Below are 14,318 nucleotides of genomic sequence, written 5' to 3' on the forward strand. Positions count from 1 at the left end.
GGCAGCCTCGCCTCTGTCAGTCTGCCCCAGGGCAGCTGTGGCTACAACTGTAGCTTGCCTTCACCGGGGTATGAATGTGAGAGTGAATGAATAGTGGTATTGTAAAGCGCTTTGAGGGGTCCCAAAAAGCGCTATATAAATGCAATCCATTATTATTACTAGCAGTATCGTTTTGATCTTTTCTATTAGGCAGCTAAATGTACTTTATTGTATAATGAGCTGTTGTGACTTGCAGGACTTGTGGTCTGAAAAATCGTTTCGTTTACCATTAACAGCACATGAACTAATGATTATAGTGTCACACTGAAGAGTTGAGCTTTCAGTTCGTTATTCAGGTTATACAGGTTACAGTGGTGAATGACACAACCATCTCCCGCAACTTCACTGTCATGTTAAGGACAAGTTGTCACTCTACACATGATACATGAAGGTTGGAAAACCTAATGGTCCCTTGTGTCTCATGTTTCTCTACCTGTTGGCTCGCTGGGTTGCCACAGCAGTAACCTGGCTAACCTAAATGTTGGAAAATGTGGACTGGTTAGAGACTGAACTAGGAGAGTAAAATAGATGCATATCACAAGAACATCACAAATAAACATAACTGTGAAACTAAATACAAACAGTGATGAGTTGTGATCTATTTGTGTAAACAAAACTCAGCATTGTCTCCTGTTTAACCCACATTGACGTGGAATACCCAATGCTCATTCAAATGTAGCTTCATTGTGTTTTAAGCTGATTTCACCATGTGCAGACCAAAGACAAATTTATGCTTTTTATACACAAAAGTAGACATTTTTGTTTAATTCAGACTTTTTTTTTATATTGTACAAATTATAAAAGCCCCCTGTGCAAAATTTCTGATAATGGATTTTAAAGACTTGATTATTTATTTATTAATTTTTCAGAAATGCAGTTGTAAAAAAAAAAATCTTCCTTTTATTTTCTCTTTTTCTTTCTGATCTATCAGGATCTGTTGGATCCAGCCCGCTGGAAGATGCTGATCCAGCAGTTCCGATATGACAACTACAGACTGCATCAGCTGGGAAACAACTCTGTCTTCACCATCACCCTGCAGGCTGGTCTGTCTGCCATCAAGACACCGTATCCTTCCAGTGTGTGGTTACTCTTAACCCTGTCATTTCAGCTCCTTAAACTATATGAAGATGGATAGTGTTTTTGTTCTAAGGAGGGTCTATTCTGTAAGTTATTCCCTAAACAGCATTAATCCTTAACTCCCATTTCCAAAACAGTCAGTGCTACAAGGAGGATGGCACCTCTAAAAACCCAGACTGCCCAGTGTGCAGTAAATCTCTTAACAAGTTGGCTCAGCCTCTACCCATGGCCCACTGCGCCAATTCCAGACTAGTCTGTAAAATCTCTGGAGAGGTCATGAATGAAAACAACCCTCCCATGATGCTGCCTAATGGATATGTTTACGGCTACAATGTGAGTAAACTGCATGATGCCAGCTGGGACTGTATAAAGGTGCTTCCATCCATGTTGAAGCAATTTAAAATGCAGTCTTAAGGGATGATTTTTATTAAACACTCTTTGATATTTCATTATTATCTCTTGCAGTCTCTTCTGTCCATTCGCCAAGATGACAAAGTGGTGTGTCCCAGAACCAAAGAAGTCTTCAACTTCTCTCAGGCGGAGAAGGTGTACATCATGTGATTGCTCGGATGACGCTTCTGAGTATCAACCACATCAGATACGGCCCGTCGCCCATCACCTGTGACCCGGCCTGCTCAGAGCCACCTGTGGAGCTGTGATCCAGTGCCCTTCTTCCTCCCACAGACAAAACCTACAACGGGTTTGTCCATGGAGACTCCACCACCCCAACCCATCCCTCTACATGATCAGCTCAAGTTAGCCCCCCCACCCCCTCCATTTTATCTGATAAACTGGGCTCTTCTCCTTTAAGACTCTGTTTTAGATGTGGCTAGAAGTTGTTTAATCTGATCCATTCAAGCACATGGACTGTCAGCATTGTCATTATCTTACAGGCCTTCACACTGAAGATTAGAGAGTAGAGAAAAAGACTGAAGAGTGGAAAAACTGCTAGATAGATGTTTGATTTTACTACAACGAATAAAATCCTGTTGAGGTTACTTTTGACTTTTTTCCTTTTACAAATGTTGTTTGTTACTGAAAATAACGTGGCAGAAACGTGTTAACTCGCTGATTTAACCATTAACACAAGATTTGAGCCTTTTTTTTTGTGAACATACATTCCTAGTCACATCTCCTCCTGTGGTGCATGCTGTCTGCATCATTTGTCTTCTAGCCATGTTTTTGTGGGTTGTTAGGGAATATTTTGAAATGCTTCCTTTAAACTACCCAACTAGATTAATTACATTTATCTCCCTCACGATTGAAACTGGAGGATGTTTTGGGCTACAAAAGGCTTCAGTTTTAATGTAAATATTAGGTAGGATCTTCATTTATAAATTCAGGAGTTTTAGAGAACTGTAATTTAAAAAAAACGAAATATTTGCCATCTGCACAGATTGCTGTATAAATTTGAGTGTTTTCTCGGGTGTTATAAACCTGATGTAGCCTTCGATATCCTCAAGTTAAGCAGTTTTTGCCTATAATTTCTCATATATGGAGAAGTTCGTAGTTTCAGAGACAGTAATATAAATTAATCGGTACTTTCTCCTGTAAAGAAATTTACTAAATTTTCCGACAAGAAAACCATCTCTGATGTTTTTTGCTTCCAAGTGAAAAAAACAAAACAGTCTTCCCATTTTTGGTGTTACAGGTTTAGTGTTGACGCTTTATTTCAGTTTGTTTGAAATTTTGCCTTTAAAAAAAGACATGCTGGGTGATTTTTAGTCAACTGGACGTTGCTCACAGTCTGAATTTCATAACTATTTTCCCAATGAAGCCTCGATAATAAAGAGAAGGACAATGGCGATGCGTTACCAGTCTTGTACTCTATGTTGAAGCTGCTTGCAGCACCATTATAACAGGCTTTACGACCATGAGCTGCATTTCATTTCATATTCATGCACATGCCTTTACTGAAGGTAAAGACTGTCTTTCCTTACAAAGTCAAGAGGAGGAGAGGAGTCACATTCAACCTTTATGGCTTTCAAACGTACTATAGAAGGACTGTGATATGGAGAAATGGAAGACCTAAAGGTCAAACTGAAAATCAAGCCTGAACACCCTTAGTAATCGAAGAATCCAGGGTAACATCATCAGTTTTGTGGTCAGTCCTTTCTTCCATCTGTTGTTTTATCAGCAAACCAAAAGTCGCCTCGTTTGTGTTCATCTATGGTTTGGCGCTGTATCTGTGCAGACACAGACTGTCCTGTGTGTGTTTGTGTTGGTAGAGTAGAAATGGGGATTGTTTCATGAGCAATATGCCTCATAAAGGTTTCAGTAAACTTTGATTTTGGTGTTTCTTTGTTTGCGGTCTGCTCTGAAATCTGCATTACCATAAGCTGTTGGTAGGTGTGGTTATTCTCTGCACATGGTAATTAAATCAAGTGCTGTGTCTTTCACCTGAAACTACATCTCCATAGCCTGACGACGTCAGGATTCGAGGGAGGGGAGTTGGTCTTTGTGTTTGATCACTTGGCAGGAAAGATAAGAGGAAAAAATAGGCAGTATAATTGGATTATCTGTCATTGCTGTTTCTAACAACCAAAACCTACAACTTCTGCAGAAAACACAGCCACTGACAGTGTTTTCTTCTCCAGATTAATAACAGGCATATATATATATAGAGAGAGAGAGAGAGAGATGCAATCCAGTATTTTTCTCATTTGCTGCTTAATCTGTAAATTAGTGAAAAATACTGTCTGCTACAATTTCCCACACTACTTGGGAGCCTGTTCAGTTTCAGTTTCTTACCTTGAGAAAACCAAATATAAAAATTTTAATTTCATTAACAAATCTTCCAATGCCATATTTCCAAGAGATGGAAAAGGGAATAAGTGTGAATGGATAAATCCTATTTTTCATCAGATTTATTGGGTTATAGCCTCAGACTGTTTAAAATAATGAGAATAACGTTATTCATCATTTTAAGAGGTGATATGCAATACATATCAAGGTTTCCCACCTCCATGTTTTAAGGTCAAAGGTTTTGAGATCGATGTGGTTTGGTCATACGTGAGAAAGAGGTAGCATGGTCAAAACTATTCATTGTCGTTAAGTGTTTTTAAATCATGGTTTCTTAATGTATTTTCAGTCTTTTTCATGTCTCTTTTTCTAGAAAAGAAACAATAGCGGACCGGAAAAGGCGGTGCTAATAGTCAGCCTAGCGTGTCGTCACAGCGCGTACGATATAAATACAGCTGCGTTCTCCCCCACCTCCATCTTGAGATCAGAGCATTGTTGAGGGTGTTTGGGTGTAATTGATTCGCCATTTTTCAAAAATGACCGACCAGCTTTGTAAACTTTTCGTCGGTGGGCTCAACGTGGACACCGACGACGATGGCCTGCGCAAGCATTTTGAGCAGTACGGCACGCTCACTGACTGCGTTGTCGTCGTGAACAAGCAGCTCCAGCGATCCCGCTGCTTCGGCTTTGTAACCTACTCCACGCCGGAGGAGGCCGACGCGGCAATGGCGGCTAGGCCGCACACCGTCGACGGCAACGCGGTCGAAGTGAAGCGAGCCGTGGCAAGAGAAGACGCAAACAAGCCCGAGGCCCTCGCTAAGGTGAAGAAAATCTTCGTTGGCGGTCTAAAAGACGACATCGAAGAGCAGCATCTCACCGAATACTTCTCCCAGTACGGGCAGGTCGAGAAGTCCGAAGTGATCTCAGAGAAGGAGACCGGAAAGAAAAGAGGCTTCGGCTTTGTGTACTTCACCGATCACGACGCGGCCGATAAGGCCGTTGTCGTGAAATTTCACACCGTCAAAGGACACAAAGTTGAGGTAAAGAAAGCCCTGACCAAACAGGAGATGCAAGCAGCCAACAGAACCTCTATGACGCCGAGAGGTAGAGGCGGTAGAGGCATGAGAGGAAATCAAAATGGCTACGGCGGCAGGGATTATGGCGGAAACTACAACTACGGTAATGGCGGAGGCTACAACTGTGGCGGCTACGGAGGTTACGGCAGCGGACCATATGGGGGTGGCTATGGCGATCAGGGAAGTGGCTATGGCGGTGGCAACGGCTACAATGAGTTTGGCAGCGGCTATGGCCAGCATCCTTCTGGCTATGGCCCCATGAAAGGGCCACCTTTCGGCGGCCAGAGGAGCGCAGCTCCCTACACCAGAGGCGGCGGCGGTGGCGGCTACCCAAGGGGGGGCTACGGCGGCGGCGGCTATTAAATGAAACTGCATGACGGAAAGCAACCCCCACCATTTTCCCACAAATTGCCCTCTCCCCTCAGCCCGGAATTGGACGCCAAAAGTCAAAGCCAGTAACGGGGCGTCTGCCGTGAAATCCAACCATGGCAGAGATACGGACACAAAGACCCCCCAAATCATTACGAAGACCTCCAGACCCAAACAGGTAGGAAGGTCACTTCCCAGAACACCTGATTATAACGAGAAGCGGTTGTTGCCGTTCAACTAGGACACATTAAGACGAAGAATAACATCGCTTTTTATTATGTACTAGTTGTCGTCTAGAGTTGAATTTATTTTTTATTTGCGTTCACTCGTTGTTTTTGGATTTTTTCGATGTAGGATTGTTTTGCTGACAAGTTCTGATTTATTTTTAATATTTGCATTTTAAAGCAGTTCGTTTTCGATTTTGTTTTTTCTGCAGAAAACTTAGTGTGACTTTTCAATGTATGAGGATGAGAAAGCATGTTCATGGTTTTTCATAGCTATGTCATTATTGATAACGGACATATGTATTATTTACTTATTGGGTCATTCAGCAAAGGCGGGACGGGATGCAGGACCACTGTTTCCTTCTCCCTTATTGTACCAAACCTCTCAGCCAGTCTCAGTCTAAATATTGTTCATGTTTCCTTTACCTGTAGCAATATCTAATGTATATTGTATACTTTCATGTCTGGAGAACAAAACCTACTGTTAAAAAAACAATTTGCTATGCTCATGTATGTTCATTTTAAATAAAACGTTATACCACTTAGCTTAGTTATTTTACTTATTTAACCAGGCTTCCTCAAGTTCATCCACAGGTATATAAGTGGCATCACCTTGTTGCTCTTTAGTTACATGGCATCATTCCCACAGTTTATTCCCTTACACTCAGGTGGGTGAAATGGTTAATGGTTGTAGTCTACCCACAGCCAATGCATGTAGGCTTTGTAGGGTGTGACGTTGTTTTAAAATTATGTGGTTTTTAGATATTGCTAATAACTCTTTATTTTTCTTCTGAATACATATATTTATGTGGACATGAGGGCTCTGATATTTATCTTTGATTATTCCTACATTTAGGTGTTCTTACTCTTATTCCAGTAGGCTATCCCAGCCAAAATAGCCGTAGCAGTTTGTTTGTAGGCTACATCAGGACCCTGTTGATTACCTGGGGTCGATTGTGATAGGAGTCTGAAATATCTCTTTAGGATATCCACATCCAGCAAACTAGGTATGTAAATCAACCTGTCTTCACTCTGTGTTGGTCATTGTATGGCATATCTTTGAGATGGTGCACACGTGTGCCATTATTTAATTTATCAGCGTCTTATATAGCTAATCTTAAAATAAAAAGGGAGGGGTGGGTGGGTTACTTAATTTTTATTTTTTGATGGGGGTTGGAAGGGGGCCCAAGTATTGTTCCATAATTAAATGAAATAATGGAACAAGTAAATTGGAGTCTCCTCCAGGAAAGCTTTGCTCAGTGCACAATCTCACCCTGCTTTTTTTTTCTCATCTCCTCCAGGTTGCTTCTGTAACCTGGGCACGAGGACGGTAACCCCCGAAACGATGGGGGTGTGTCTCTCCACGCTGACAGGGGGGACCAAAGAGTGGTTGTGCCTTCTTCCCCCACAGGTGAAGTCAGTTTTCAGAGGATTCCCCCGGTGTGGTCAAAGGCAGAATGTTAATGTGAACTGTTACTGGGTTTCCAGTGAATTATGCAGCACCCCAGTGCTACCAGTGTAGACTTTTTATGTATTTGTAAAAAAAAAAAAGTACTGAATCACAAATCAGGGTTTTCTAGCCTTTTTGGTCTGGGACACCTAAAATAAAGTGTTTTCTACTTAGTCTTCATTAGTGTGTTCTCTTTGGTTTTTATTGAGCTTTTACAGTTTTGACCTTCATCTATTTAACTTGGGTTTAATACCAGAATGAGTCCTTCTATGAAAGGACAACTTGGCATTGAGTCGAAGTGCCCAAATAAAATTGAAGTCAAGTCTGAGAATTTTCTAGTTAATTCTTCATCTTGGTTGGAAACCACTAATGTTCATAGGGAATGTGCATTCTGGCACCGTTTCTAAAGTGTTTAACATTTGAAGCTGCTAATTTTTAAGATTTTTAAAATGCGTTTCAATTCTCTCAAATGCTTTGTGGGGTTTTTGCAGAAGGGGAACTGTTCAAGTGGCTCTCGTAGTTCTGGTTTTACTTGTTTTGCAAGACCAGTAAAAATCTAGTGGATCTTGGTAAACGACACGGTTGACCTACATTTGTTTACAGACTCCCTACACGTTTAATTTTTTTCTGACTTGCACATAAGTAATTAAAATTATACACTTGTTGGATTTTAATGTGGTAATGGATAGTTGTAAAATTAAAACATGCCAGGTTAGTAAATGGAAGGAGTCGGGAATAAATAAATAAATTAAAAAAAAAAAAAAAAAGATGGTGGCAGACCCCACTGCAGCTCAGTGCTCTTACATAAATTATTAAAATGTTCAACAGCTGCAAAGTCGACTAACTGTTAAAGTGGCCTCCACATTTGACAATGAACATTAGTCATATATAATTGAACAGATAATGCCACTTGGTATCCGACGAAAGCCATAATGGACTCAGAATTTGCATAAACAAACACTGGAAACCAAACTAGTCATCTACACAAAGTAGACTGTATGAGGTTAATGATCACCTATTTGGTTTTTCCAGCACTGCTTTAAGTCTGCTGACCACTGTCTAAAAGTAAATCTCTTGGTCTTTGTGGTTCTTGAAGCAGTTTCCTCAGATTAATTGAAAGATGTTCATTTTTAAAACTTTATAAACAGAGCACTTTAATGATAAAATGCAAGACAATACTTGATGTCTTGGCTTTAATAAGCACTAGAAAATCTCAGTACAAGACATGACTAAAACTCCCACAGTAATCTTAAGTCTTTGTTAGGGTTTAAATAATAAAAAGGAAAACTAATCAAAGGTTTTGTGCTGATTTAAAAAGTACTGCTTGATGTGGTCATGAGTGTAAATTATGCTTTTGTTCTCTTACCTTTTTTATAGGATGATGGTGCTTGGCGAATTCTATTCACCCTGTAGCAAAAGGAAACTTATGTTGGCCTTTCTTTTTATGAATTCACAATAAATCAATATATTTTTGTATATCAAGATGTCTGTTATGTTGCTTTTTTTAAACTATGGCCAGTCTGATTGCTTGTTTTCAATCTCTTGGGTGGAGGGTTTGCAGTGATGTAAAGCTGATAAATTTGATTGTTTAAGGGGAATTGTATAAAACATGAGTGCCCCTCGTTACTGTCCCTCCCATGTGTGTCCCAGCTTGGATTTCATGGTTTTTACATATGCATAGCACATACTGTGGCAGTTTTGAAGGTGCCTTGTGGAGGTCTGCCCATCACACCACTCATTATTTGGTCTCCTTCCACTTTGGTTTTGCCTGCACATCGCTACATGTTTTGACTAAATAACTAGTTGAAATAATAGTTCAATAGTGGCAATATAGTAGTAAGAATCCCTTGGTGGTACCTTTTAACTAAATATATTTTAACTTGGCTACAGTTGGTGTTTCGCAATATGTTTGCAAAACACGGTGTGTATGTGTTATAATGAATAAATTGTCCCATTACAGTTACCACTAGTGAAAATTCACATAGAATTTAATTTGCATAATTTACATTTCAGATCTGCACAACCACTAACACTGAAGTTTAAATGGCTTGCAAAACAATCTCCACAATGTGCCCTTCCAGACTGTCATTTTTGTAAATCAGAAATTAGGTGGATCAAAATAAGAAGCTGAATTTCACAGGAAAAATGCTTTTCGTGTGTCAGAATATGTGATTAATGGGAGTTATTCGCTTCTGTCGGGCTCAAATCATGTTCCAGGAACATTGGGGGAGGGGCGCTGAGAAGTTTCATTTATTGTGAATCGACTGCCTCCAGCTCACCTAAATTATTAAGGCTGTAGGCGACTTCAGATTTTCTCTGATCAGAATAGTTAAACAGCGAAATGACTGCATTTCACAGCTGTAATTGCTGGAAATAGGCTAAAACAGCCAGTTGTGCAGAGCTAATATGCACTTATGAGTTTCGTTCATATGAGGGTTGAAAGTGGTTCACGTACACGCTTGGAAAAAATATATTTTGTCCCAGTGGATCTAAAGTGTGACACAAAAATAAAACACGGATTAACGTTTTATGTGTTTCTACAGCAAAGTATACGGCCGGTAATATAAGTAAAATGAATTTCTCGGGGGGTTAGCTTTTTTACTGTATTCGAAGAAAAACAAAGGTCGAAATTCACGCGGTCCTTTTTCGGGAAATTAAGATTTCCGATGGGACTTGAAGGGAACAGGACAGTGACGCGGATCGCGCGCCGAATGTGAGGGGATGATTGTTTTTAAGGTGACCAATCAGCGAGAGGAACGTCTTACGAAGACATGAGTGAAACGACCCGCCCTTACGTCTGTTCATTGAAGAAGAGGGACGGTCTGAGCTGCGCACCATCCTCCGGAGAAACCATGACATCCAAACTTTGTAAGCTTTTTGTCGGGGGATTGAACGTGGAGACCACCGATGAAGGCCTCCGCAAATACTTCGAGCAGTATGGCACCCTTAGCGACTGCGTGGTGGTCATGAACCAGCAGCTCGGACGTTCCCGCTGTTTCGGTTTCATCACCTACTCCACGCCGGAGGAGGCCGACGCAGCAATGGCCGCTAAGCCACATGTCGTCGAAGGCAACAACGTGGAGGTGAAAAGGGCCATAGCGCGAGAGGATGCCAACAACCCGGACATACTCGCCAATGTAAAGAAAATCTTCGTTGGCGGCGTGAAAGACCACATCGTTGAGGAGAACCTGACCGAGTACTTCTCGCAATTCGGCGCGGTGGAGAAGGCCGAGATCATCTCCGACAAGCAAACCGGCAGGAAGAGAGGCTTCGGCTTTGTCTTCTTCGAGGATACCGACTCCGCCACCAAAGCAGTCCTGACCAAATACCACACCATCAACGGGAACAAGGTGGAGGTGAAAAAGGCTCTAACCAAGCAGGAAATGTCCGCCAGCGGCCGGGGAGGAAGGGGTCGAGGGAGAGGGATGCAGAGTTACGGCGGCGGAAGAGGAGGCGGCGGCGGCAGCTACGGAGGAGGCTACGGCGGTAGTTACGGAGGTGGCTACGGTTACGGCGGGGGCTATAACGGGGGAGATGGCTACGGAGGCTACGGGGGATACGACGAATACGACAGCCAGATGGGTGGTGGGTACAGCAATGGGGACTTTGGGGACGGCTATGGACAGCAGCACTCCAGTTATGGAGCAATGAAGGGGGGCAACTATTCTTCTTACCGGAGCGGGGCTCCTTATAACAGGGGTGGTGGATTTGGCAGTGGCTACTAATGGCGCCCTCAAACGATGAGAGATTCATTTCTAATTGAAATGGACTTGATTTACAAACACACACATGAGCTACACATGTCCAGGTAGGGGGTGAGAGGTGGTCTTCGAGTTCAATTAAAAAGAAGCGGGGCCCATCACCCACACAGCCTGTTTCTGGATCCCATCCACCCCCCACCAGGACCTCCCTTCTGTCCTCTTATTCCACACGTTATGGACTTTAATACTAAGAATTGTGAATTATTGAACTGTATTTTGTTATGTTGAATTCTTTAAGTATAATTTTTGTCAGTCACTGCTTCAAATGAGGAAAAAATCGATTGTTTGGTTTGCAGATCCGTCAGTTTTGCCTGTTTTCACATCATGAACTCAGGGTTTTAGGTAAAGTTTGTGGCAGTGTGCGGCAGCATGGGACTGGATTTCTTCAGCTTCTTGACCCTAAAACTTTTTTTCTTTGCTCTCTTTTGTTTATTGTTTTGAGAAATGTCAGGGACTGTTTTCACTGTACTCTTGCCCCACTTTCCCGTCCCAGTTTTCTTTTTGTTTTCTATTTTTGTTTTTTGTTTTGCCTAGATTAAAATCTTTTGAAATTCATGTGTTCAGCTCACCCCCTATGTTTTATTCTGCTTTTATTAAAGTTTTTAATGTTTTAAAAATCTATCTAATCTCGCAGTCTTAATTCAGATCAACAGAAAGTGCTTTTAAACCCCCCAGTTTGGGAACAATGATTTTATTTCCTCTTTAAATCATTATTTAAACTCTCCTCCTTAAATTGAGTTCGGGAAGCGACCACTAGGAGGTAGTATTGCCTGGAAATCATGGATTTCTGCTACATCGGCCATTTTATCCTTGTGAGGCTCAGTTTGGAGGTGGTGAATCACCAAAGCAGTATTTGTTATTCCTATACAACTTTTTAAAATATATATATATATATATATATAGAACGAACATCCTGATTTTGATTAACTGCATATATATATATATATATATATATATATATATATATATATATATATATATATATATATATATATATTTTTTTTTTTTTTTTTTAATTTAAAGACTTACCGGTTGTCTTATTTTTTTTCCTCCATACTGATCTACAGGAACACATTGATGACAGGTTTTTCCACAATATCAGGCTCCTAAAACCCTCACAGATTCAGCCAGCTGATAAATATTTTCACCTGGGAGCAACCAGTATTTAGTGTCCATTAAACAAAGGGGAGAGGTGTTAGGTATTGGCAGATATAAATGAACGTAACTGGCCATGGTACTAAAATGTGTACCAAATCCGCTTGTGTAAGGGCTGGATGTCATCAGCAACACCAACATGACCTACAAGATTTTATGGAGGAAAGTAGGTGCACTGGCACAGGAAGAATAAAGTGAGAGCTCTCACTCTGAACCTGTTTCTGGTTTGGAAAATCTCCAAATACTGGGTGTTTTTATATGAAAGTATTTTTCTTTTTAACAGTGAGTGTTATAACCTGATGTTGTTACAGCTGTACACTGCATTTTATCACTCCTTTCATGCCTGTTTTTTATAAAGCACGTTTAGTAGCATACATTAATTGTTTGACTGAATTATTTTGGCTTTAGATTAAATGGAATGAGAGTTGGAAGAGACCTTGAGCGAACTTAAAACTGAATGCTGGTCTTCTATTATCAGTTTTGTACATGGGAACGCTCACAAACCTGACCTAAGAGGACTGGAGATGAGTATGTGCATTTCCAGGAAGGAAAGAGGAAATCAGAAATAAATGCAGAGAACAGGCCTGGAAAACCCATGATTTTCACATTTCTGTGCAGCCTTACCTTGTATCCTGTTACAAATATATTTAATGAAAAGTTACACTTGACAAAAGGTTTGAGCATTATTTTAATTTGTAATGCTTGTTTTGCAAAGTATTTTGAGCATAATCTTGCTAAATATAATGCTTTATTTAAACCAGATTAACAGATCCTAATAAAAATATGTAAAATAAAAAACAAAGGAGCAAAAATGATCCCCTGGAGTGTCGAGACTTAAGCACGTGCAGCAGAGAAAGACAAAGTGCCGCTGACACCTTCTCTCTTTATTTAACCACATGTATTGTGCACAAGCGTAGACTCTAAATGAATATTAATGTGAAGCACCTCTCACAAGCCAAACATACCAGGCCAAGCTTTGCTTTTCCAGTGTATTTCAGCCTGCCTATGTTCAGCATGCTTCCCAGTGTTTACTCCCTGTAAACTGTATGACAACCTCCCTTCAAGGCCACCTTACAGGGATCTAGATACAGCTTCCCCGAAGGTCACACAGAGTTCAGTTCTTCAGGCACAAGGTTGCAGGGTTCACTCACTCAGGCACACAATAATTTCTTTTTTGTTTTTCACAAGTTACATATAGGATTTTAAGTCACCTTCAATTCATATAGAGTGAGATTAGCAATATTAAATCAGGCTAACTGAGACGGTTCCGGTGTATAACTCATAATTATTCCCTTTAGAGTTCGTGAGAGGAGTGCTGTTGACACTAACCCGTTCAGTGTTTTACAACAGCAGTAAAATCTCTGACTCACAGGAAGCCAGAATAAAGCTCTGATCACTGGACACATGTGATCCACTGGCTGCGAATGTAAAATACTAAGTCAAACAGTGGGTGGAGCCAGAAAGATTTATTATAGAGACAACCATTATTTACACTACATGCAGAACTTGATATGTCATTTTTTTACTGTAGTCCAAAGAGTTATTTTTTGAGCCACTTCTATCATTTGCTGAATCCCTCGTGAATAGCGCATAAAGGTGCTGATACATAGCCTATAAGCGTTTTATTTTAACATCAACTGATAGAAAGTTATTTTTTGTTATTGCTGATGAAAACTAAATGCATGTTTGTGCTGTTAAAATAGAAACAATTAACTTATAGAAATAGTTCTACATATCCCTTTTGCTCAGGAGTTACTGAATGTAAATGTGCAAAGCCTCTGGCCAGTTATTATACATATAATTATTTTAACTTTCACCAGGGACTGGGATATAAATACTACACAAACAATACAGAATCATCATTCTAATCCTATAAAAGTGAATTCAAAAGCTTGCTGACTTATGTTTGAAACCTCACAATAAAGGGTAGGAATTTTGCTTCGTGGTATTTGCAATCACTGAATGCTCCCATAGATTTTAAAATGGGACTCTTTCAGTGGTACATCTGGTCAGAAGGGTGACCAGATGTGACTATTTGTATTTGACTCCTTAGTAAGCATTTTATGATACGCTAATAGATGAAATGCAGACCACCAGTTGGTAAACAACCCTCCAGTAAGCAATTTTGGATTGCACAATCTTGCTATTTAATAAAACCTAAATATTCATAATGTGGGCGTATTTAAGATGATTTATAAGTCATCTAATTTCTTTTACTTTGGCAGTCTTTCCATTGCAGAGATTTAAAGACTAACAGCTCTTGCAATACAACTAAAATAACAAAAAAAAAAGGTTTATTTTATGTCTACAACGTTGCTGCATTTCCCTGTTATCTTAAGTAGCTGGTAACCCCTCCTTTATACCAGGTGATGGATTTCACATTTCTTGTTAGAGCTGAAACAGTGATTTGATTAGCCAGATGATG

The 14,318-nt window shown here is 40.4% G+C and overlaps 3 protein-coding genes across 4 annotated transcripts in view; all 3 read left to right on the plus strand.

The window, feature by feature from the left end:
- maea (macrophage erythroblast attacher, E3 ubiquitin ligase) overlaps positions 1–2,919 on the plus strand; it is a 90,917-nt gene extending 87,998 nt beyond the window's left edge. For both annotated transcript variants that reach the window (XM_031732759.2, XM_031732760.2), the window contains 3 exons: positions 971–1,104; positions 1,254–1,449; positions 1,582–2,919. In XM_031732759.2, the coding sequence (XP_031588619.1) occupies positions 971–1,104; positions 1,254–1,449; positions 1,582–1,677 (426 nt within the window). In that variant the 3' untranslated portion in view covers positions 1,678–2,919. The remainder of the gene's footprint in view (positions 1–970; positions 1,105–1,253; positions 1,450–1,581) is intronic.
- Positions 2,920–4,325: 1,406 nt separating this feature from the next.
- LOC116314676 (heterogeneous nuclear ribonucleoprotein A0-like) lies at positions 4,326–6,072 on the plus strand. The gene has a single exon (XM_031732763.2). The coding sequence runs from the start codon at positions 4,395–4,397 to the stop codon at positions 5,295–5,297; it is 903 nt and encodes a 300-aa protein (XP_031588623.1). The 5' UTR covers positions 4,326–4,394; the 3' UTR covers positions 5,298–6,072.
- Positions 6,073–9,733: 3,661 nt separating this feature from the next.
- Positions 9,734–11,359, plus strand: LOC116314677 (heterogeneous nuclear ribonucleoprotein A0-like). Its single transcript, XM_031732765.2, has one exon. The coding sequence runs from the start codon at positions 9,749–9,751 to the stop codon at positions 10,700–10,702; it is 954 nt and encodes a 317-aa protein (XP_031588625.2). The 5' UTR covers positions 9,734–9,748; the 3' UTR covers positions 10,703–11,359.
- Positions 11,360–14,318: the final 2,959 nt, after the last annotated feature.

The sequence above is a fragment of the Oreochromis aureus genome, linkage group 2 (genome assembly GCF_013358895.1).
Source record: "Oreochromis aureus strain Israel breed Guangdong linkage group 2, ZZ_aureus, whole genome shotgun sequence".
NCBI lineage: Eukaryota > Metazoa > Chordata > Actinopteri > Cichliformes > Cichlidae > Oreochromis > Oreochromis aureus.

Excerpts from the sequence above, each read along its gene's own strand:
- LOC116314676 (XM_031732763.2), top strand. The coding sequence starts at position 4,395 with ATGACCGACCAGCTTTGTAAACTTTTCGTCGGTGGGCTCAACGTGGAC.
- LOC116314677 (XM_031732765.2), top strand. The coding sequence starts at position 9,749 with ATGAGTGAAACGACCCGCCCTTACGTCTGTTCATTGAAGAAGAGGGAC.